The following is a 24674-nucleotide window of genomic DNA, read 5'->3' as shown; positions in this document are numbered from 1 at the left end:
CTTGTCTCAATATTTGTTATTTCATTTTAATACATTAATACTAACACTTTCATTATCAATGATTTTCGATATACATGCAAAACTCATATCAAGTTGAACAGGTTTATGATGTGAATAGGTAAACAAATCATGTATTTTAAATTCATGTACAAAGGGAAATAACTCGCATTGCATAAGCACATAATCAATTAGACTTTTACCTGTATTAGACATAAAGGTAAAATTGCCTATACCTGCATCATTCCCTAATCTCCCATTTACAATTTTAAGATCAGTACCCAAGTATAAATAAAGAAGTTTATTTCCCGAAGAATTGACATTGATTTTCTATCGGGTATAATAATATTACTGTTACTCATATCACAATTTTATAATCGAATAAATGTAACAATTAAAATGATCCATTTCTTCTATAATGCCTGACCTATTACCGCATCTTGCATTCAGGTCACCTAAAACCGCTATTTTACCGCATTGAGAATATTTTCGGACACCTATTTCAAGTGCTTCGAAAAAGCCAATATCGTGCATATTAAAATAATCAGAATTACTAGGTGGAATATACATAAAGCAGGGAAATACATCAAAATCATTTTGGAAAAGTCTCTAATTAATTTAACCCATATTATGCCATTACTGTCAGAAACGTCTTTTACGACTTAAGCTTTAACGTCTGCTTCAACAGAACTAATGGATGTATGATCACCAAACTTTGTCTGTAGCATTCTTGGGTAGTCTTTTATCAAGTTTGCTCATATTAATTTGATTGGCCCCTTTTTAGGGACCGCTAAAGCTCAATATTGAATAACCTTTAAACGTCTCCTTTTACAGAACTAATTCATAAATGATCATTAAATTTTGTCTGTAGCATTCTTAGGTACTCTTTATCAATTTTGCTCATATTAATTTGATTGGCCTCTTTTTGGTGCCACTTAAGCTAAAAATAGAAAAACCTTTGAACATCATTTCCTACTGAAAAATTGATAGCTTATCACCAAACTTTGTTTGTAGCATTCTTGGGTAGTCTTTTATCAAGTCTTCTCGTGTTAATTTGATTGGCCCCTTTTAGGGGCCGATAAAACTAAAAATGGAAATACATTAAAACATCTCCTTCTACAGAACTAATGAATGAATGATCACCAAATTTTGTTTCAAGCATTCTTTGGTAGTCTTTTATCAAGTTTGCTCGTATAAATTTGATTAGCCGCTTTTAGGGGCCGCTAAAGCTAAAACTAAAAATAGAAAAAACCTTTGAACATCGTCTCCTACTGAAATAATTGATTGATGATCACCAAACTTTGTCAAGGACAATATACAAGAAAAATATACAGTGCTGCAAAATTATCTAATGCAGATAGAAAAGAAACCAGAAAGATATTCCAAAAAGTTTGAGAACACATTGCTCCTGTTATAAACCCTGTTTTTGACTGCTACCAGTTCAATAACATATATAAGTGATAAAACAATGGAACAATTAATCAAAATTGTAAACAAGAGGGCCATGATGGCCCTGAGTCGCTCACCAGAAACAACCGCTTTTCAGTAAAATATAAAAGACTACCTAAGAATGCTACAGACAAAGTTTGATGATCATCCATCAATTAGTTCTGTAGAAGGAGACGTTTAAAGGTATTTCTATTTTTAGCTTAAGCGGCCACTAAAAGGGGCCAATCAAATTAATATGAGCAAACTCGATTAAAGACTACCTACGAATGCTACAGAGAAAGTATTGTGATCATCCATAAATTATTTCAGCAGGCGATGATGTTCAAAGGTTTTTCTATTTTTAGCTTTAGCGGCCCCTAAAAGAAACCAATCAAATTAATATGATCAAACTTGATAAAAGACTACCAACGAATGCTACAGACAAAGTTTGGTGATCATCAATCAATTATTTCAGTACGAGATGATGTTCAAAGTTTTTTTTCTATTTTTAGCTTGAACGGCCCCTAAAAGGGTCCAGTCAAATTAATACGAGCAAATTTGATAAAAAAACTACCAAAGAATGCTTCAAACAAAATTTGGTGATCATCCATCAATTAGTTCTGTAGAAGGAGACGTTTAAAGGTAGTTATAAATTTAGCTTTAGCGGTCCCTAAAATGGGGCCAATCAAATTAATATGATCAAACTTGATTAAAGACTACCCAAGAATGCTACAGACAAAGTTTGGCGATCATACATCCATTAGTTCTGTTGAAGCTGACGTTAAGGTTTTTCTATTTTTAGCTCTAGAGACCCCTAAAAGGGGCCAATCAAATTTATATATGCAAACTTGATAAAGAATACCTAAGAATGTTACAGACAAAGTTTGGTGAACATCCATCAATTAGTTCTATAGAAATTGACGTTTAAAGGTATTTCTATTATTAGCTTTAGCGGCTCCTAAAAGGGGCCAATCACAATAATATGAGCAAACTTGATAAAAAGACTACCAAAGAATGCTACAGACAAAGTTTGGTGATCGTCCATCAATTAGTTTTGTAGAAATAGACGTTTAAATGTATTTCTAAATCAAATTAATATGTGCAAACTTGAAAAAAGACTACCCAAGAATGCTACAGACAAAGTTTGGTGATCATCCGACAATTAGTTCTGTAGAAGAAGATGTCTAAAGGTTTTCCTATTTTTAGCTATAGACTCCCCCTAAAAGGGGCCAATCAAATTAATATAAGCAACATTGATAAAAAAATCCTAAGAATGTTACAGACAAAGTTTGGTGATGATCCGTCAATTAGTTCTGTAGAAATAGACGTTTAAAGGTATTTTCTATTTTTCGCTTTAGCGGCCCCCAAAAAGGGGCCAATCAAATAAATATGAGCAAACTTGATAAAAGACTACCCAAGAATGCTACAGGTAAAGTTTTGTGATCATCCATCAATTAGTTCTGTAGAAGCAGACGTTTAAAGGTATTTCTATTTTTAGCCCTAGAGACGCATAAAAGGGGCCAATCAAATAAATATGAGCAAACTTGATAAAACACTACCAAAGCATGCTACAGACAAAGTTTGGTGATCATCCATCAATTAGTTCTGTAGAAGGAGATGTCTAAATAGTTTTCGATTTTTAGGTCTAGAGACCCCTGAAATGGGGCCAATCAAATTAATATGAGCAAACTTGTTAAAAGACTACGAAAGGATGCTACAGACAAAGTTTGGTGATCATTCATCAATGAGTTCTGTTGTAGAAGATGTTTAAAGGTTTTTCTATTTTTAGCTCTGTTGACCCCTAAAAGGGCCAATAGAAATGACATGAGCAAATTTAAGTGTGAGTGTCAAAAGGATGCTACAGACCAAATTTGAAGAAAATCTGCCCAAATGGTTTCAGAGAAGAAGACGATTGTTGACGCATGACGACGGACGACAGACGCCGGAGCATCCCCTTTGATACTAATAGCTCACCCTGAACCTTCGGTTCCGGTGAGCTAACAATAAAAATCAGCAAAAAACAAAAACTTAACATATTGATAAAAATATAAGTCATCATCAATCACATTTTTGGTGATTTATTCGCAGATTTATTTAGTGATTTATCAATATGATCTTGACCAGATTTTGAAGTTTTCTTTTTGGATGAAGCTGATTTCTCTTTATCCAGTCTTTCATGTTCTTCTTTAACCATTTGTCTTAGCTCAACCTGTATATGAACCAAACAGAACAAACTTTGTAATAAAAAGAACATGTAAAATAATACATAAATGTTACAAATATATAAATCTGTAAACCTTTTTTATGCCCCCACAAAGTGGGAGCATATAGCGTTGCACTTGTCCGTCCGTCTGTCTGTCCGTCCGTACGTCCCGAAATCTTGTGAACGCAACTCCTCTTAAACCGGATGGCAGATTTTGCTTTAACTTACAGGGATGAACAACCTTAATGTGAAGATGGTAGTAAAGGAAGGAATTTTTGCTGCGACCAAATTTAACAGAATTATGGCCCTTTGTTGATTTTTTCACTATATACTATGTAGAAATTTTGTGAACGCAACTCCTCTTAAACCGGATGGCAGATTTTGCTTAAACTTCCAGGGATGAACAACCTTAATGTGTAAATTGTAGTTAAGGAAGAAATTTTCGCTGCGACCAAATTTAACAGAATTATGGCCCTTTGTTGATTTTAAGTTTACAACTTGTAGTCCAAAAAATATTTGACCTAGAGTCATAAGATTGACAGAACAGTGGCGTGTGGGGGCATCCGTGTTCTATGGACACATTTCTAGTTTTTTTTACAGCGCATCAACACAATTTAGGTCATATGGTGCCGAAACAGGAAAAATGATTTTGGCTAACCTCTTGGTTACCAAACTTAAAGCAACACCAGCGGTCAAAACCGCCTCAACTGCTTGAGCTAAGAGATGCATAGACTCAAGATATTCAAATCAATTCAGTCGCCACTTACAATCACGCTGGGACAAGCAGTGGCTTCAATTCTGATGCCTGTACTCTTAAAGACAACCTCTCAGTCACAAAGGAAAAATCAAAGAAATGTAATGCCTCTACCCTTAAAGACAACCCCTTAGTCACAAGAGGAAAATCTGAGAAATATAATGCTGGTAACTGTATAAATAAAGCAGCATAACTTACACCCCATCCTAATAGATCAGCTAAAGCGTAGCACCCATCATCACATGTACCTTGCCAGAACACATCTCTGTAATGTAATAAACAAAAGTCAGCATCGGTATAATCATTTCTTGTATCACAGATTGGAGACCTTTCTATTGAAAATGTGTCAGAGTTAAATCATATACCCTTAAATGCACAGTGCATTAAATGAGGTGCAGGTATAAGTTACCTGCAATCTATTTACAACACTGTCTATCAGGGATAAACATAAAACATGCTCGCTGATGTTGATTGGCTATATTTTTTCTGGAGTTTACTTATAATGACAACTGGGAAAGAGATAATGACATAAAAATCATTATTCACTTTGCAATCGGATTTATACTTGGGGCTATGCCATCTAATACAAATCAGTTAGCCTCATGTTTCGATGCTCTTTCTATTACTTGTTTAAGAAAAATGTATTTTTCACATAACACATACTACCAACCATGGTTCTTTACATAACACATACTACCAACCATGGTTCTTTACAAAACACATACTACCAACCATGGTTCTTTACAAAACACATACTACCAACCATGGTTCTTTACAAAACACATACTACCAACCATGGTTCTTTACATAACACATACTACGAAACATGGTTCTTTACATAACACATACTACCAACCATGGTTCTTTATTAGAAAGTAATCATTATTCTATTATCAAAATGACTAGTATTTATATTTAGTTTTTATTAGATTTATTCTCTTTCAAATACAGAGAAGTCAGCAAACATATTTGTTGTAAAGGTGTTGAAATTGCAAATAATGGCATTTTTTCACTTTGCCCAATCTTGCCAATATCGTGCACATGTATTACACTGCCAGATCTTGATGTTACTGTCTATGATCCTGAGTTCATTGGGTTCAATATATTTGTACTCATTTGTTAAATTGAATTCAGTACCAAATAACTGGAAGTAAGAAAGCAAACAGTATAGAGTGTACGTAATGTACATACTGGTTTGACTTTATACTTTGTGCCCTGTGGCACATTTTATTTGTGATCAGGTCTTTCCTAAACAGAAAGACCTCGTATTTGGTTGATATCATATACATAAAGGTCATGTGGATACCTTTTTCCAGCTTTAGTGAAGGAAGATCTCAGGTGCCCCTTTGTGCATTATACAGGCACGAGCAGTCACCTGAGTAGAACCACTGACCTTCTGTAAGCAAGCTGGATAACCTTGTCACACCAAAGAATCCAAAGTTCCCAGTAGGATTCTAACCCACAGAGGTGAGAGGTAAGTGGTACGATGTCACAAACATTAAACCTTTTACACCCATGTGAACTTTTTCAATGATCAAGTGGGAGTGTTTTCTTCAAAAATAGGGAGAATTTAGAATTTGCAATAAACAAAGAAGAAAGTTCTAACATCAAAAAGAGGGAGATTTCTTTAATTTGTGAAAATACCCCTTATTTAAAGAAAAATCTTTGAAAATATGGCTGCAGAAAATGGGAGTCTCCCACTACAAGTGGAAGAGTCACATGTATGATTTTAGTTATGGCAGCCCCTGTGAACAAATTTATCAAATACCACAAGATTACCTGATATTGTCCTCCTTGTCAAAATCAAAACCACTTCTTCCAGTAAACATCATTGACATAACATCACTTGACTGCAAACCAAAGAAAAATCATTAGAAAATGCATAAATTTTCTATTTATTTAATGCCTTTAAGTGTTTTTTTATTGATCTTTGCTGTGTAATGACATGCCCTCATCAAATCACGACATCATGTTCATGTTAAAAATATATTTGTGTAAATTTTCACAAATTCTGTTACATTTTTTAACATAAGTAGTGCAGATATTCATGTGCTTCTGATAATCAAACACATTTTACTCACGACGGAGAGTATTTCTGACAATATTTCCAATTATTTAACATAATCTGCTTTTCATCCACATTTAGATATATTTCAGCTACTGTGACAATTACATGTCTGACAGTGTGCTATTCTGATTGGTTGTTACACACTTGGTAATTGTGTAAGTTGTATATGCAAGATCCTGACGGGCAAACACAACTAATTATGCAATAAAGAAAATCTAATCAAAACTGAAAAAGTTTTTTCTAGTTCATAAAAATAGGTCTATTTATGATATAATGTTACTGCAATAAATAGTTATAAAGTCATTATTGCATTGATACAAAATGCTAAATGATAAAAATCATTTCAGAATAATTGTACTCATTTCTTTACTTGAAAACTAATAGGTATATCATAAAATTCATATTGTTGCTAAAATTCAAGTATTAAATTGCCAAAACATACACAGCTGTAATCATCAAATACTCACCCCTGCAGAGGTATTTTCAAGATTTATGTACAAACGTGGTGTTGTTTTTAGTGTTCTGAAAATATCATAAATTTGTATTTCTTAATCAAATTTGTGTAAACACCAGCAAGGCCAATGATATAATACCACTCTCTCATACAATACAAACAATTTGACAGGAAGCTTGTTAACATTTAAAGTACCATATTGTCACCTTCGTGCAGTTATAGGTTAACTTCTATTAAATTATATAAGGAGTTAACCCGTTACTGCACTAAGGTGACAATATGTTTTTGTTTTTTTATTAGCTTTCATACTAGTTTTGTTGCTTTTTTATTAGTTGCTTTATTTTGAACTGGGATAGGCATTTGTTAACCATTATACACATAGGTTCTTAAATTTGCTGCTGTTTAATTATGTCTTGTCTAGCTTTCAGGCTGTTTGGCTTTTTGTTTGTTCCAGTGCTTGTTTATACATTTCTGTTGTGTTTATTTGATATAAATATATCTGCATATGTCTCAGCTCTGATTAAATCTAAATATAATTTATTTTGTATTTATCTGCGTATTAAATAATGTACCATACTTTAACAAACTTATAAAGAATAATGAATCTCCTACCTTGATGTAAGTGAAGCAAATGGCCGTACAACCAATGATGTTCCCATAACTATCAGACAATCACACCTGCCTAAATCCTACAAATATTATATCTTTAAATGTGAAATATCGAAATTCAATAGTGAAAAATGACAAATTCAAACAGTTATCTAATTTCAGAACTTCAGTTTTTTTTTTTATACCTTTGAATGAGGCTGCCAAAATTTAAATCTAAAACCAGTAACTCTTGGTGATTTCGGTTTATAAAGCTATATTTTTGCTGCTTTCAAATTACAAATGTTTTGTTCAAAATTTGAAAAAGAATTATTACAAAATACGTATATAATGCTAAATGGTTTAATTCTTGCATATCAGACTGGTGTTTCTGTTAATTTTACCCATGCCAGAAATGTCATCTGGCATGGAGATGCCAGATAAGTCACACAATATACAATGGCGTCATTTTAGTGCATTGTATGAATGAACCGCATTAAAATAACGTCATTCCAGCGTATTTAAGAATGAAACTGGATGACTAGGATAGCGTCAATTCGCTGTGAATTTCAATTATGATAGAATACTGTAGAATATGCAAGATAAAATGTCTGACATATGTTTGCGGTTTGGATTAGAATATCAATCTCTCAGGGACCCGCCCATTGGCAGCAACTTTGCTAAATGGGCATGTCCCTACAAAAATGAACCGCAACACATGATAGATATCATTAATCATACACAAAATATCAGCATATCTGTTCTTGAACATTTTTTTCTGTTTAAGTAAAGTATTTGTTTGTGTTAAATAACAAACATATTCTATGTTACAACTCTTCCAATAATTGATAACAACATAATTTTACTGTTTAGATTTTGCCAATTACCTCTTCCCCCCTACTTTCATTTTTTTTAAATCCCCAAAAATAAGTTTAGCATTTTAACAGTAATTTGTTGATGAAAAACAATTTTTTCCCATCAAAAATAAACTTTCAACTTAAATTAAAAGGCTTTGGTAATTTCTAGATGAAAAACAAAACTCACTGAAACATTCTGTGCAAACTTCTTTGGTAAACTCTCTCCAAAAAATACAATATCTGAAAAATAATTTGTCTTCACATTATTTTTACTCTTTGGTATTTACCACCTGTATACAGCCTAGCCAGTAAAAAGGACATTCATAATGTCACAAGCTGCAGCTCAATATGATTATCCAAGACCAAATAACACAGCTAATACAGTAAACTTCGCTTATAACGAACTCACTGGGACATTCAAAACCTGTTCCTTATATCCGGAGTTCCTTGTAAGCATACAGCGAATTAGTTCCTTGTATCAGTAGTTTTAATAGCGAACAGATTTACATATAACGAACTGATTGTTTACCATTGTCCGCCATTTTGAAGAGAATTTGATTAAGTAATAGAAATATTAGTCATTTATTTATATTTTGGACACACTACCGAGAGCGTACTTTTTGGAATTCGAAAATCATTGCTATTTCAGTTTTAGTTTTACTCCTTATCTCAATTTCACATAAAATATAATATTTTGTTTCTAAACTATTTTCGTTTTCTTTCCATGATTGAGAATAAACAAGATTTTCAATTTTTCCTTCCATTTATATTGAATATCTTCTATTATAATTTAAGGGTGACTTTTACTTATGTAAGATATAGATTTCTTTTCATTTAAATCAAGCGTACTTTGCAGTTTGCAATGGATCATACTTGCAAGCATACATGATTATGTTGAAAACCGATTATAAATTATTATAATTATTTTACTCCAGCAAAACTGTTGAAGAAAATAAATAAATAACCGTTTTATCTTGGTGAAAATAGCTCATGCTAAAAATATCCAAAATAGAAAACTATACAAATTCATTTGAATAGCTGTATTGAGGTACATACAACGATAAACGGTACATTCGCCCGAGTTTTAATCCGTGCGTTGAAAATGCAAGATCTATTTACGGATAGTCAATATTTTGGAGTTCGTTATAAAAGTGTAATTTTCTGTACTATTAACTAAATTGGGACTAAAAAATGAGTTCCTTATAAGCGATAATTCCTTATAACCGTGTTCGCTATAACCATATATTTTTATATTAAATAAAGAAGGCCAAAATTCGGGCCAAAATAAATTGTTCCCTATAACCGGAAGTTCGCTATAACCGTGTTCGCTATAAGTGAAGTTTACTGTATCAAATAATTCATTAATGACAATTTTATCTATTAACATTGCTGTTTCAAACTAAATCTCTTTAGTTTAATATGTGATATGAGGGTTAATGTACTTTTTTTTCATGCATTAACATTAGCAGAAGCATGGGAACTTGTTTAATGCACAAGCCCACAGGGCGAAGGATTTAATAAGTCTGAGGGTTTCTGCAGATGTTAAAGCTACTCTCCCACACAAAATGGGTCTCAAAAATCAACAAATGTTTACAGTTATTAAATTTGCAAAGAAGTAAAATATGCAGTTTCCATGACATAACTGTGACCTAACAGTTGATATGTTTCACTTGACACAGATAGAAACATCCCTATCATCACATCCATTAACATGCAGCGAGTAGGACAGCTTGATACAGGTCGAATTAATTAAATAAATGTCAGTTTATTATCAAGATTGTTATTCCCTTTTGTCAACAAAATTTTCTATGATATATTGTGCAGTAGTCGATTGCAAGATGAAAAAGAATTACCAAACGCACAACTCTTCTACCCGCAACCAACGGATCGACTTGCAGCCAGTTCATGGGTGTGTTTATAATTTAAGTCTAGTTCAAATTTGCAAAATAAAACGTTGCAACGGTTTAAAAAAATACAGCATTATAAACTTTGCAAAAACTTTACTTCAATGTTTTTTTATCAGACAAGACATGTAATAATCATTTAGTTCCATATAAATGTACAAGCCTGTGGTGAAATTGTATCTGTTGATGACATTTTATTTCAAGAACGCCCAAACTACAATGTGTGGAATAGTAGCTTTAATGCACGAATAAAGGTGCATTGGCGCTATTCTTGGACAAGATTACGTCTTATTCAGAAAGAACCATTTTGTCATGCTTTCCATGATGTGCAAGTGTGATTTTATTTGACAGTTATGTTTTGATTCTGAAACTAAAGGGGTCCTTATTGCAGTAAGTTATTTTTACATAGTAAATAACACTTTAATGTTTTACATGTATTTTTCTGCCTGTGATGCTTTGATTTGAAAACAAGTCTTTAAAAGCTTTTACCATTTTGATAAAATTATAAAGCAAAATGAATGAAGAAATATCAAATATGAAAACATCTGTTTTTGTTGGAGCAACTATGTTTCAAATAAGAACATAAAAGTAGAATGTAAATAATACTAATAAAACTAGAATACATATGCAATACCTGGTTTTACAACACCATCACAGTCCTCTTTTATACACTTTGGCACAACTGTCTCTGATTTACTAAATATCTGTTCTGAAATTGACATTTCTACCATACAATAATACATATTTAAAGAATATTAGGTCACAAATCAACATTTTTTATTCAGCATGGAAGATATATTATTAAATATTTACATCAATGGTTAACATAAAATTCTTGTCTATGCAATTTACCTACAATCACATTTTCAAATTTGTACTTTTTTGCTTTGTTTGGTTTAATGTCACAACGACACCGTACAGGTCATAACGCGTTCCAGCTTTGCTGGTGGAGGAAGATCTCAGGTGTCCTTTCGTGCATTATTTCAGGCACGTTCCGTCAGCTAGCTCGATAGCTTCTTCACATGAAAGAATGCAAAGTCCCTGTCTGGATTTGAACCCACAGCGGTAAGGGGCAAGTGGTTTGAAGTCATCAACCTAAACCACTCAGCCACAGGCGCCCAACGTGTACTTGAACAAGACACATTTTGTTTTACAAAACATAAAACAACTGGCTCACTACAATTTTAAGATGCCACAAAAACAAAAATAAACTTGAAAAACTGTCAAGACAGAGAGATAAAGGTGTGCAAGAAAACATTTACTTGAAAAAGGACCAACAATTTGAAAACCATATGACATTACAATCAATTTATGCTTTAATTACCAACAAACTTTAACCAATCTATAGAATGGATCTTTATTTTCAGAAGAAAACTCTCAAGGAGTACTGGTCAAGAGGTTTAAATTTCTGATATACCTTTCATCCATTCTAGTGAATATTCATCGCCACACTCGAGACAATGTCCGGTGTTGAAGGAACCATGTGCCTCTACATTCTTATCATCACTTAGTCCAGCTACTCGCTCTAGTGTATCAATATTCTGAATTATATAAAATTCTACCTTTAATTTGCCTGTGTTAATATTATTTAACAAGAACTGTCGGGGGACAGTAAGGCTCGACTTTTCGAAAAAGTTGTCACAATGGTGTTTATTGAGTATAATAATGCTTACTTATGAATACATAAAATTGTCCGAAAAGGTACAAAGGCTTGTTATTAAGATGTTTTATCAAGTAAATTACTGCTTTATTATTATGAATGCATAAAATTGTCCCAAAAAGGCACAAACCCTTCAGTAGTTATGGAGATAACAGCTTACAAGCAAAAACTTTACCATGAATTTCTAAGTTGAAAAAAGGGAGAAAAATCAGCCAAAATACAAGAAAGAATTATGGATCTTGCTCAGTGACCTACAATTATGACACTAAATGCATATTTGAAGTTTTAAATAAATATCTTTGATAGTGAGATATGTAAAACTTGCATGTAAACATTAACCAAGAGACTAATTAGGAAAGGGGAGATAAATCAGCCTAAATGCAAGATACAGTTATCGAACTTGGTCAGTGACATACAAGTATGACCCTTCATGCATATGTGAAGTTTCAAATCAAAATCTTTGATAGTTATTGAGATATGTAACACTTACATGTAAACATTAACCAAGATACTAAGTGAAAAAGGGGGAAATAAATCAGCCTAAATACATGACACAGATATGAGTGCTGTTCAGTGATAATTTTTTATGACCACAAAGTTTCAAGTTTGTATCCTTAATGGTTTCAGAGATATGCAAAACTTACATGTAAAACTTAACCAAGAAAAGGAGATTTTTTTAGTACAAAAGGGAGCATAATTCAGTCAAAATACATTATAGTAATGGATCTTGAGATGTGACCTTCAATTATGACCCTAAGTACATGTGTAACGTTTCAAGTACATATCTTTGATAGTTCTTAAGACCTTTAGATAGATAGATATATTTATTTCGGCAAAAGTTAAACATGTTACATGATAAACACAATATAGATTAAAACAATTAAAAATAAATAAATAAAGGAATAAATACTATATTATGTAAACCATGAAATGTTCCTAAAACCAAGGATAACACAAAAAGAGCAAGTTCTTATTTCCATTGTAGTCCTTAGCATTTGGTGGCATGACAAAGAGAGGTATTTCATAAAAGAAAAAAAATATCACTTAAGAAAAATCACATTAATGAAGGATATCATTTAAAATGTTCACAATTTAAAATGTAATGTAATATAATTAATTTAAAATTCAGTATCACATTAAGAAATGATCACGTGCATATTAAGAAAAGATTACATTAAAATTATCACAGTTTAAAGGATTATTGCGATTTATTATCACAGGGACCATGGTGTATTAAGAGTAAATAAAATATGATCATACAGTTATGAGTATGTAAGGAAAGAACATGTCATAGATTACACTATTCAAAAAAGAGAAAGTTTTAAAGTCTTAATAAAAAACATTTAAACAAATTTAAAAAAATTAAACAGTAAACCTGAGTCGAAAAAAAATCAATAAAAAAATATAAACATATAAAATTTTCTTGCAAGAAATTTAAAGAAAAACATTTACATGCTACTTAAAATGTGACTTTTGATGGCTACCTTAAAACGATGACATTTGTTAATTTCAGTCATACAAGTCGGAAGACTGTTCCAGAGTTTAGCACCAATAAAACTAAAAAACTATCCAGAACCTTTAACCTTAGGAAGACAATACCCTCCTTTTTTGCTCAGTCTGGTGCAATAAGAATGCATAGATTCCTGAGAAACAAAACAATCACTTAAGTACTCTGGGGCCATTTGGTTTTTAACCTTAAAACCACGACATAACATATTTTGTTCAACTCTCTTACACACTGGTAACCAATAAAGGGATTTAAAATGGGAAGGGCCAGAATGAATTCTGGAATCAAGGTTTAGAACAAATCTCATCATTTTATTTTGTGATGTCTGTAATTTATTTTTCAAGACATGAGTTTAACCATTATACCAGCAGGCATAGTCAAAGTGACACTGAATTAAGGAATTGACAAGCAGTGTTTTGGTATGCTGTGTAAGGAAATCTTTCTTACGGTAAGGGAACTTTAACCTGGCGGTAGCCTTCTACATAACTGAGTCTGCCATGGAACCATAGGACAGGTACTGATCAATAGTTACTCAGAGGTACTAGTACTTGATAGATGTTGACGCTTCTATTGCAGTGCCGTTACAATTTATATTTAATTTGGAATGTAACCTGAGTTTTTGTTTAGACCCAAACACAATGGACTCAGTTTTACCTAAGTGCAACGATAACTTATTATCAATTTACCATTGATTTACTGAAGGCAAATCTTCAGATACAGAAATATCCACCTCAGATAAACTTTTTCCAGTAACAAGTATTCCAGAGTCATCAGCATATAACAACAGTCTATTTTTCACTACCACTGACATGTCATTGACGTAAATTAAAAAAAGGAGGGCCCAATGATTGAACCCTGGGGAACACCACATGTTATACTTGAAGTAGAAGAAAAACTACATGACACATTAACAAGCTGTTGTCCCTGAGAAAGATATGACCTAAACAACCTTATGATGTCATCACCAAGACCAGACGCCTGAAGCTTCATTAAGAGAATGGAATGGTCAACAGTGTCAAAGGCTTTCTGTAAGTCTAACAAAGCCATACCTACCACATTACCCTTATTAATTTCATGCCATATTGTCTGTCATGTAAATGAGACAAGTATCAGTGGAGAAACCATTTCTAAAACCAGACTGGAATTTATACAACAGCTTATTCTCTTTAAAATATGTTTCAACTTGGTCATAGACTACCATTTCAAGTATCTTGGAGACTACATTTGATATTGAAACAGGCCTGTAGTTACCAAAAGATAGTTTATCATTCTTTTTAAAAAGGGGGACAGGTCTAGCAGTCTTAAGATCATCAGGAACTACACCTTGGATACGAGACAAGTTGACAATGTGGGTAATTATAGGTGACTCATTCCTGACAAAATGGGAAGGTATACCATCTAAGCCAATAGCTTTGATAGCACTTAGTGAATTTAAGTATTTAAAATTTTTGCTTTCACACAAAAGAGTAAAAGAAAAACCATTAGGATAAACACCTCTTTCAGCATAAAATGAGTTTACAAAAACCTGACCAAATCTGTTTACACATTTAGGAAGTTTTTGAACAAGTTTACAAGCAACAGTTGTATAGAAATTGTTAAAAGTCTCAGCAATAAGTTTCTTGTCAAAACAAACCTTTTCATAATTTTTTTAAACAAATATTAGAACTAGATGAAGAAGATATTTCCTTAGATGGCAGCTCAAGATTTTTGAGAGATTTCCATAAAGATTTAGAATCATTTTTGTTCTCAAGTTTAGTAGTAAAATAACTTGATTTTGCAGAGTGAACTAAATACTGCACCTTCTTTCTGAGACCTTTAAACAAATTAAATTTTTCCAATCTTCTGTTACATTTAATAATTTTAAAACCTGAATCTCTATCACTGATAGCCTGAAGTATATCAGAGTCAATCCAAGGTTCTGTTCTTTGTTTCAACCTAATTTGTTTCACTGGAGCAATAGTGTTTATTACAGATAAGAAAATTTCTTTAAACCTGTCCCATGCTTCATTCACATTATCACTCAGTAATACCGGATTCCAATCAGTAGATAATAGACTAGCTTGAAAGTCTTCCTTATTATACTTCTTTAAAGATCTTAGAGTAACACTATTGTGAGAACCAATAAAAGAGAGTTTCCTTGTGCAGTAAATCATGTTATGATCTTTATAACACCCGATTGAGAAATTTTATCATGGTCAGATATTAAAATTAAATCAAGAGTTGTTACACTTGTAGAACAAATTCGTGTAGGTTCACTTATTAACTGATTAAAATGAAACATATGAATACATTATTTGAAACACTTGAAAAGAGGATAAGACTTGTCACTGGACACATCTGTATTAAAATCACCAAGTAATAATGTTTCATATTCTAAAAAGTCATTGTTAATAGAGCACACTGAGTCTAAAATAAAATAAAATGTTTTAATCTTTAACCAAAATTTCTAAGTTTCAAAGGGGCATAATTCTGCAAACATTGCAGGCAGAGTTATGCAACTTTGCAAACTGATGTACATTGTTACTATAGAAAAGTATTTTTAGTAAAGTAAATTTCAATTGAATATGTTAAGCAATAATTGAGATATTTGACTTTAGAAAAAATTTTAACAAAAAACTCTAAGTTAAAAAGGGGCATAATTCTGTAAATATTGTAGACAAAGTTATCCAAATTGTCAATCTGATGTACACTGTTACTATAAATAAGTATTGTAAGTTTCAATTGAATATCTCAAGCAATAATTGAGATATTTGACTTTACAAAAAACTTTAACCAACGCCGACGCCGACGCCAGGGCGACTGCAATAGCTCTCCATATTCTTCGAATAGTCCAGCTTATAAAAGGGGTAATCTGTCAAAAGTTATCAAAGTAAATACATGTAGATTTAAAATCTTAGGTAAAAGTATTGTTTAGTCAGTATAAAAGAGATTATGGGAAGTGTGACACCTCTAAGGTTCTCTAGCAGGGGTTTTAGCAGTATTCCACCCTCAACATGACAACATGATTAGTATTGAAATTAATGATCCAGAAGCTAACAACTTGAGATTCACTACAGAACAACCAATTTTCCAAATCAATCTGTTCTCATAATTTGTTTAAGCAAGTTCTGGTTAGAAATAGAGTTTATTCAAGTAAATAATATACATATTATTTTGTTCAATTAGACAGCAGAAATAAACATACATATGGTAGAAATCGTTTTGTATAAATAAATATAATTATATACTTATTGATTCATTTAACATTTAAATCAATACAGATAAATAGAGAATATCCTTATATGAAAAAAGGTCAAATTAATCTATTCTTCAAATTGTTTCAGGTTCTATATAAAATTTCCTTGTGTCACTTATCACTTATCTGAAATATCTCATTCAATTTTTTACAGTCTACATTGAACCTTACTCTTCCTGGTGTGTCACATGATTCTGAGTGAATCAATTACATTTGACATCAATACTTTTCTAATGATGTTGAACTTTATATGGGAATAAACTTGGACCGGTAAACTGCTGAAGAAAACATACTACACAAGCCGACCGACAAGTCTTATATAATTTCTTAATGCTATATATATATACCAATATTGTACAAGGTGATTCTTTATGTATATTTTAATTATTTTGAGAATACGCAAAGTACAAAATGTATGACTTAGAAAAATATACATCTTTTCTGAGTACATTGTTGTAGAATAATGCACGGTTTCAGCTTAATGCGTAGTAATATAATCACGAAGGCTGATCGGCATTAGTGATTATTTACAAAGCGTTTGAACCAAACGCATTTAACCCTTTCGCTGCCAGAGGGTTATTGTTTTATTGTTCACTTATTTGCCAGAGGATTTTCTAAGAAATTACTATATTAATAATTAATATAATTATTATTATTTGTTATTAGTATTATAATAATTATATATGTTTCCAAATCTGTTAGTATAATAATAATTATTGTTGATCGTATAATTTTCTTTATATTTGTTATCATTTTTTTATTATTATTATTAATTTATTGTTATTACTATCAATATTATAGAAACGGCTAAAGCCGTCCATATGGCAAATACGCCGAAAATAACAGGGACGGCTTAAGCCGTCCCTATGGCAGTGAAAGGGTTAAACAATAAACCATGCATTATTACTATAGTATACTATAATACAAGAAAAATTAATATCAAGATAATTGATAAAAATACAATGAACTACATCAAGCGTAGAAGTATTTTTTTCTGATGTGATTTGACTTACTGACTTCATATCTGATGTCATATGACTTGTAAGCATTCCTTCTTTGCAGTGCATATATATAATGCACTTGATTGCCCTACCTGTTTAAGGTATTTCCACCCTAATGGGCACTATAAGGAACTAAAAAATTGACATCATAGGTCAGATAAATACCTTAAAGTACACCTGTATGCAAAATTTAAACAAAGTTTACCAAACGGAAATCAAGTTATGGTTACTTTTCTGAACTCAAGCTAGCATGTTATGAGGGCCCTTTCTTTTTTAGAAATGAGGAACCTTTAAATAATCTGCAATAAAATTCTAATGAAAAATGTTTTCCCATTAATTTTTGGTAAGAAACAAATTCAGCTAACAATCCACATAAGCAAAATTATGGTTTCTACTTAAAATTTATTAAATCTGTATAAAAATGTTACCCTACCCACCCATTTTTACCACGTGTCTGACCATTTTCCTTTTTAGGGAGCCTGATTTAAAAAATCCTTAAAATTTACCCAAACGAGTGCCTGTTTTCAAAGTTTCCCTACATTTTAAAGAAGTATATGCTAAATCTAGTAATAAAAATGGTACCTGATATTTTCAAAGTTTAATAAAATCAGAACTAGACGGTAAAAGTAAAATGCCTATATAAATTAAAAAATCAAAATTAAACACTTTTTCTTTCCAAATGGGACATGAGAGATACATAAATAATGTTAAAAGAAAAAAAGAGAGAGAAAATAGTGACCCTTCTGGGGATTGAACCCACGTCCCTCATTTTTAATGTAGTTAACAGTAGTTTTAGCCTATTTGAATACTCTTCAAAGCGGAGGGAATGCATTAGGATGGTAATACCTTAATAGGGAATCAGTGTGAAGTGTGTTAGAATTAATAATATATTCTGATAAAAGATGACACATAGTGATGCTTAGACATCTTTCAGATTATTTTGTCATTATTGGCTTTACTGGTAATCTTTACATGGCAAAAGTCAGGCAAACTAAATTATCGAATAAAGGATAAATATACTAGATACTACAGTGTCCAAAATTAGAAAATATAGGACAGTCACATGGTTCATTCAAATGCAGAGATTGGATGTGTAGAGTAAGTATAGAATAGAGAAACATGATGATAAAATACCTGTGTAAAATGTCTCATCAGCTTGTTCTTCTTCTCTAGAAGCTTGATAAAGTAATGACAAGGTGTCGGCTGCAAATTAAAATAATAATTATTGTTCATACACTTGCAAATTACAAGTTGTGTGTCACATGACCTCCATTAATTTACATATAAGGATGTAACATACACTTAGTGATACAGTCGGTTTTTTCCGAGGATGACTATGCCAATAATTACATTCTGACCGTTTGGAATTGTTTTGTTATTCATTTAAAGACCATCTTTAACACATACAAAACTTTTTTCCCTCCTTTTAAACGTACATGAAATGTTACAGGATCTTTAAACAAAAGAACAAAACATGTCACAATACAGCCTTTTAAGATGTTAATTAAGTTATTGACATTATTAAATTAGTTATGACTTATAAGCAAATATATTTAATTATGCATTTTTACCCTGTACGTTTCTGGAAATAGGTCTTTGCACAACGTGAAAAATGGTTCTGGATTTTCCTGCAACACAAATACGATTTCAAGTGTTATTTTATGCTTACCATGGTTTGTCATCTCTAATTAATTAAAACATATTGAGTTTAGCTTTTTACTAACATATTTATAATGAAACTAAGAGATACAAATGCATCAAAGACCTTGTCGTGCCTGGGATTTGATGTAACAACCGCCGGCTTGCAAAGTAATGTATTCAGACTCTAGACTGCTGATAAAAAAAGAAATGATTCCTTGATAATGATGTCAGAGGTTGAACCTGTAGTTATGAAGGTAGGTGTGCACTCAACCGTAACAAGCTTGAATCTTGCTAATATTTAGAACTTATTTGAACCATTTTCGAGTCCACTTCCTGGTTCAACTAGAACCAGTGTCATATGAGGAAAAATGTACTTAAAACACAATTGAAATATAATTTTAGAATAATACATTCACTATACAGGAAGTTTATACCATTCTGTTAAAACAAATCATATATCAATATATTAAAAACAAATCACTGTTTGTCAAGTACTTATTGTTTAACCCTAGCAGCAGTTTTGGATTTCAGTGTCATGTAATGTTTTATTTATTTATTTTAAAATGTGTGTGATATTCGATCTGTCTGATTTTTGTATTTAGATTAATGAAAATTTTCTTATCAAAGTTTTCATTCCCCTTGAAAGTTATGATTTAAATAACTATATCTAAAATATATTTTCTTGCATCAGTCCTATGAAAGTCTATTGTATTTTTAACCTTTTTGAATTATAATTATGTCAAAAATCGCAATGTCAAAGACGGACTAAGTTTAACCTTTTGTGAACTTACATGGAAAATAACATTTATCAAACACAGACCAAGTTAAATCTATGAAAACTTACATGGGAAACACCATTTATCAAACACAGACTATTAAAGTTACATCTATCTTTGAAAATTGACATGTGAATACATCATTTATCAAACACAGACTAAGTTACATCTTTGAAAACTTGCATTGGAAATACCATTTATCAAACACAGACTAAGCTACATCTTTGAAAACTTACATGGAAAACACAATTTATCAAACACAGACCAAGTTAAAACTTTGAAAACTTACATGGGAAGCACAATTTATCAAACACAGGCCAAGTTTAACCTTAGAAAACTTACATGGAAAACACCATTTATCAAACACAGACTATTAAAGTTACATCTATCTTTGAAAATTGACATGTGAATACATCATTTATCAAACACAGACCAAGTTACATTTTTGAAAACTTACATGGGAAACACCATTTATCAATCACAGACTTAGTTACATCTTTGAAAACTTACATGGAAAACACCATTTATCAAACACAGATCAAGTTAAATCTTTGAAAACTTACATGGGAAGCACAATTTATCAAACACAGACCAAGTTTAACCTTAGAAAACTTACATGGAAAACCCCTATACTAAACATTGCCTTAGGATGTGGTAGATTATATTTCTGAAGGTTGTTATATAATCTACTTCCTGGTGATGGTGATCTAAAGTCAGGAATTCCAGCAGCTGTAAGAAAAATACAAAATAGTATTTACATGCACTTGCCTACAAAATGGATTTTATATTAAAGTATATTTGTTTTTCAATAGAAAAAATAAAATTCTTACATCAATCCCTTGTTTAATCCCCCCAACTTTAATACCTCATTTCATTTGATATTACTTTCTTCTGAACATCAATTTGCAAAGTATTATCAGATTAAATATAAACAAGAGGGTCATGATGGCCCTAAATTGCCAAGTTGCCCGAGTGTAAAAACGATTCGAGTTTTCTAACAGTTTCACCAAAGATAATTCTTGTCAAGTTTTATCAATATCTGCTAATTTGTTTACAGAAAGATGTCAATTAAGATCTTGCTTATACATAAATATCCCTTTGATGTTTTAAAAATCACATTGTGTTTAAGCCAGATTTTGTGACATAAACAAAAACTTTCAAATTAAGGTTAGAGTAGAATATATAGATCACCTTATGTTACAAAAAAAACTTTGTTCCTCACTGAACTAACATGAGTAAATTAAAGCTAAAGCCATTTTTAAAAGTGAATACTTCTCTGACATACATGTTGATATTCCTGCACCAGCCATGGTAACAATATTCTTGCACTTGTCACTTTTAATATATCTAGCAATGCCTTCAAAACTGACTTCATCTAGGACACTCTCTGGCTTCGGTTCATCACTGATGTTCATAGATTTCTTCATACATTCCATCAACAATTCAGCTTAAATAAAAGTTCAATTATTTATTAGTGCACTCTGTAAATTTTTAAAGTAGCTTGAGCAAATTTTTTTAGAGTATCCAGTGAAAGTTTTAGAGTGTCCTGTGAAAATTTCATAGTATCCATTGAAAATAGTCAGCAGAAAATGCATTTGAAGCATTTTTATTTATCATGGTTGGCCAAAGTAGTCAGCAGTAAATTTGCAATAGCAGGCAATTTAAAAAAAATACTGGTGTTAACAGGGAATACTGATCTACACGATATGACAATTTTTATATTCAAAATATAAAATGTCCTAGATGTAGAATTTTCCATTATCTAAATATCTGCCTATTTCATTTTTAAACAGAAATAAAGTTTAAAAAAGTTATAATTCATTCACAGCATATTAATCCATCAGACAAATCACAAATGGCAAACAAATAATTCATTTACTAAAATGTTCTTGGCTACAGACACTGTACCTATCTTCAAACCCCAGAATCAATAGCATAATGGAATACAATATTATGACCTCTCAAACTGAGCATTTTTTATGTTAACTTTTTTGTTGTTGTTGGTGTCTTTTTCTGGATACTACCACGATTTTATCTTTGGACAAGAAAAATGTCATACACTATAAACTGTCCAATGTAGGATTCATTGGATACTACAGTGTCCAATACAGGAAATATATTGGCCTGTCACCAAAGGTTACTCAAAAGATATCATAAGAAGTAAAAACTTGTTGTGTAAATAATTTATCCCACCATAAGTGATATCAATTCACTTCAAATGTATTTATACTATATGTTCTCCAATAAATGCCCCAAAGAAAAAAAAATGAGTTACTAAGATGATAGGGGTTTATTATATTTTCAAGGCAATTATCACAAAATTTACCACTGCTGGTGCTTTTAATATATGATCCAGTCAGAAACTAACACAAAAACAGTAAACATAATTTCTTTTCATTTTGACAATGTTACAACTTTTTTTTATACTTAATAATGCTAAACACATGCCCCAATGGAGTTTTTAGAGAAAATACGGTACACAAAATAATATGAAATAAAGTCAGTATACATTACTTGTGGATTGGTTTGATGTTGTCTGTTCCAGAAGTCTTAGCTTTTTTTCGCTTTTGTCTTCTGAAGCTCCGGCCCCCGATGCCGTATCTGCTCCAACTTCATCCTTGTACTTGACACCATCTTTATCACTGACTGTAAATTATAAATAATATGTTCTTGTTTATTTTCATGTCAACGAACAATCCGGCTAGCTTACAAAATAAATATTCTACCTAGGTGGTTGTTAATACTTGAACCTCTAAACTATTTGACTAGCTTGTAAATAAATATTCTACCTAGGTGGTTGTTGATACTCGAACCTTTGAACTATTTGACTAGCTTGTAAATAAATATTCTACCTAGATTGTAGTTAATACTTGAACCCCTGACCTTCCGCAGTCCAAATGATTACTCTTAAATCACACTGTTCGACAAGCTTGCACTGTTGGAAGCTACTTTCTTTTGTATTTTGATATTAAAATCCCTGAAATTTAATCAGACTTTTCAAATTTCAAACCTTGCATTAATTCATCAGGTTATATATTCAAGACAATTATCACAAAATTTACCAGAGCTGGTGCTTTTAATATATGATCCAGCCAGAAACTAACACAAAAACAGTAAACATAATTTCTTTTCATTTTGACAATGTAACAACTTTTTTATACTTAATAATGCTAAACACATGCCCCAAGAGAAAATACGGTACACAAAATAATATGAAATAAAGTCAGTATACATTACTTTTGGATTGGTTTGATGTTGTCTGTTTCAGAAGTCTTAGCTTTTTTTCGCTTTTGTCTTCTGCAGCTCCGGACCCCGATGCCGTATCTGCTTCAACTTCATCCTTGTACTTGACACCATCTTTATCACTGGCTGTAAATTATAAATAATATGTTCTTGTTTAATAATAGGAACTATCCGGCTAGCTTACAAAATAAATATTCTACCTAGGTGGTTGTTAATACTTGAACCTCTAAACTATTTGAGTACCTTGTAAATAAATATTCTACCTAGATTGTTGTTAATACTTGAACCCCTGACCTTACGCAGTCCAAATGATTACTCTTAAATCACACTGTGCGACAAGCTTGTACACAGGCTTTATACTGTTTAAAGCTATTTTTTGTATTTTGACATTAAAATCCCTGAAGTTTAATCAGACTTTTCAAATTTCAAACCTTGCATTAATTCATCAGGTAAAGGGTTTAATCTATAAAGAGACATCCGCATTAGTTCTCATTGACCGCCGTACAGTGACCTACTTTTGACTCAAAATTCATATCTTTGGCTTATTCTCCGTGGAAATTGCACAGAAGTAAATTACCACCACTTTGTGCTTCAAAATTAACTCTTTAAGGGTATGACTGGTGACATACCCAGGTCCCTACTCAACAAAAAGCTGCATTTTGTGCCTTAACAGGCGGATAGACACTCATTAAACATAGACTACATACAAGCATTCCCCAGTCAATAATAAAAGCAAAAGAAATCACTATAATTATGACAATAATATCTAAATTTCTTCCCCTCCCCACCTGTTACATATTGATAATATTGATACATGTATTTTGTTTCTGTAAATGCCTTTAAGCTGTATGCCTCCAGATGATAAAAAAATCAAGAAAATCAACCTGAAGAAAAATGTACTAAATTTTTAAAAAAAAGTTAAAGCACTATTTACAATTCAAGTAATAATTTACATGTTACCTGCAATGAGTGACTGATTATCATTTTGCAGTATTTATCATTATATTTCTACTGTGTCACTAATGCAGTAAGGAGTTTTTTTGTGCATATTTTTACATTTATATGGTATTTTACATGGTATGAAGTGGCTTTGCAAAAAAATATTTGTAAATTACTTTCTATTTTCAAATGAAAATATTTCACTTTTTCATTTTCATTAAGTTATAATGAATCTAGTGGCATTCTGCTTTAAACAAATTTTGAAGTAATTTTTATTTGAAAACAATTGTTATTTAAATGAAATAAAGAAACATGATAGTTTTTTCTAATCTCATTTATGGGGAATTATCGCATGGTTTGGAACTTTTTCTTTCTTCTTACTAACCCATTATACTCAGTACACTTTCAATGAGCATTTGAAA

The 24674-nt window shown here is 31.6% G+C and overlaps 2 protein-coding genes across 2 annotated transcripts in view; both read right to left on the bottom strand.

The window, feature by feature from the left end:
• LOC132730394 (NAD-dependent protein deacetylase sirtuin-2-like) overlaps positions 1-23442 on the bottom strand; it is a 73819-nt gene extending 50377 nt beyond the window's left edge. Inside the window, exons 1-2 of the mRNA XM_060716317.1 lie at positions 23308-23442; positions 22585-22716 (exon numbers count right to left, since the gene is read on the bottom strand). The gene's annotated coding sequence lies outside the window, so the exon portion shown is untranslated. The remainder of the gene's footprint in view (positions 1-22584; positions 22717-23307) is intronic.
• LOC132730407 (NAD-dependent protein deacetylase sirtuin-2-like) lies at positions 10-21503 on the bottom strand (the record flags this gene model as incomplete). The annotated part of the gene is given in 12 exon segments (XM_060716330.1): positions 10-3634; positions 4581-4647; positions 6162-6232; positions 6918-6972; positions 7517-7593; positions 8534-8586; positions 10885-10959; positions 11668-11791; positions 18788-18856; positions 19225-19281; positions 20687-20799; positions 21356-21503. Coding segments are annotated over 12 exon segments (1056 nt in total), but the record flags the coding sequence as incomplete, so codon positions are not given.
• Positions 23443-24674: the final 1232 nt, after the last annotated feature.

The sequence above is a fragment of the Ruditapes philippinarum genome, unplaced genomic scaffold (genome assembly GCF_026571515.1).
Source record: "Ruditapes philippinarum isolate M1 unplaced genomic scaffold, ASM2657151v2 ctg7288_1_1_1_1, whole genome shotgun sequence".
In the NCBI taxonomy this organism is placed as follows: domain Eukaryota; kingdom Metazoa; phylum Mollusca; class Bivalvia; order Venerida; family Veneridae; genus Ruditapes; species Ruditapes philippinarum.
Note: the sequence above shows the minus strand (reverse complement) of the source record. Positions and strands in the feature narration are given on the sequence as shown.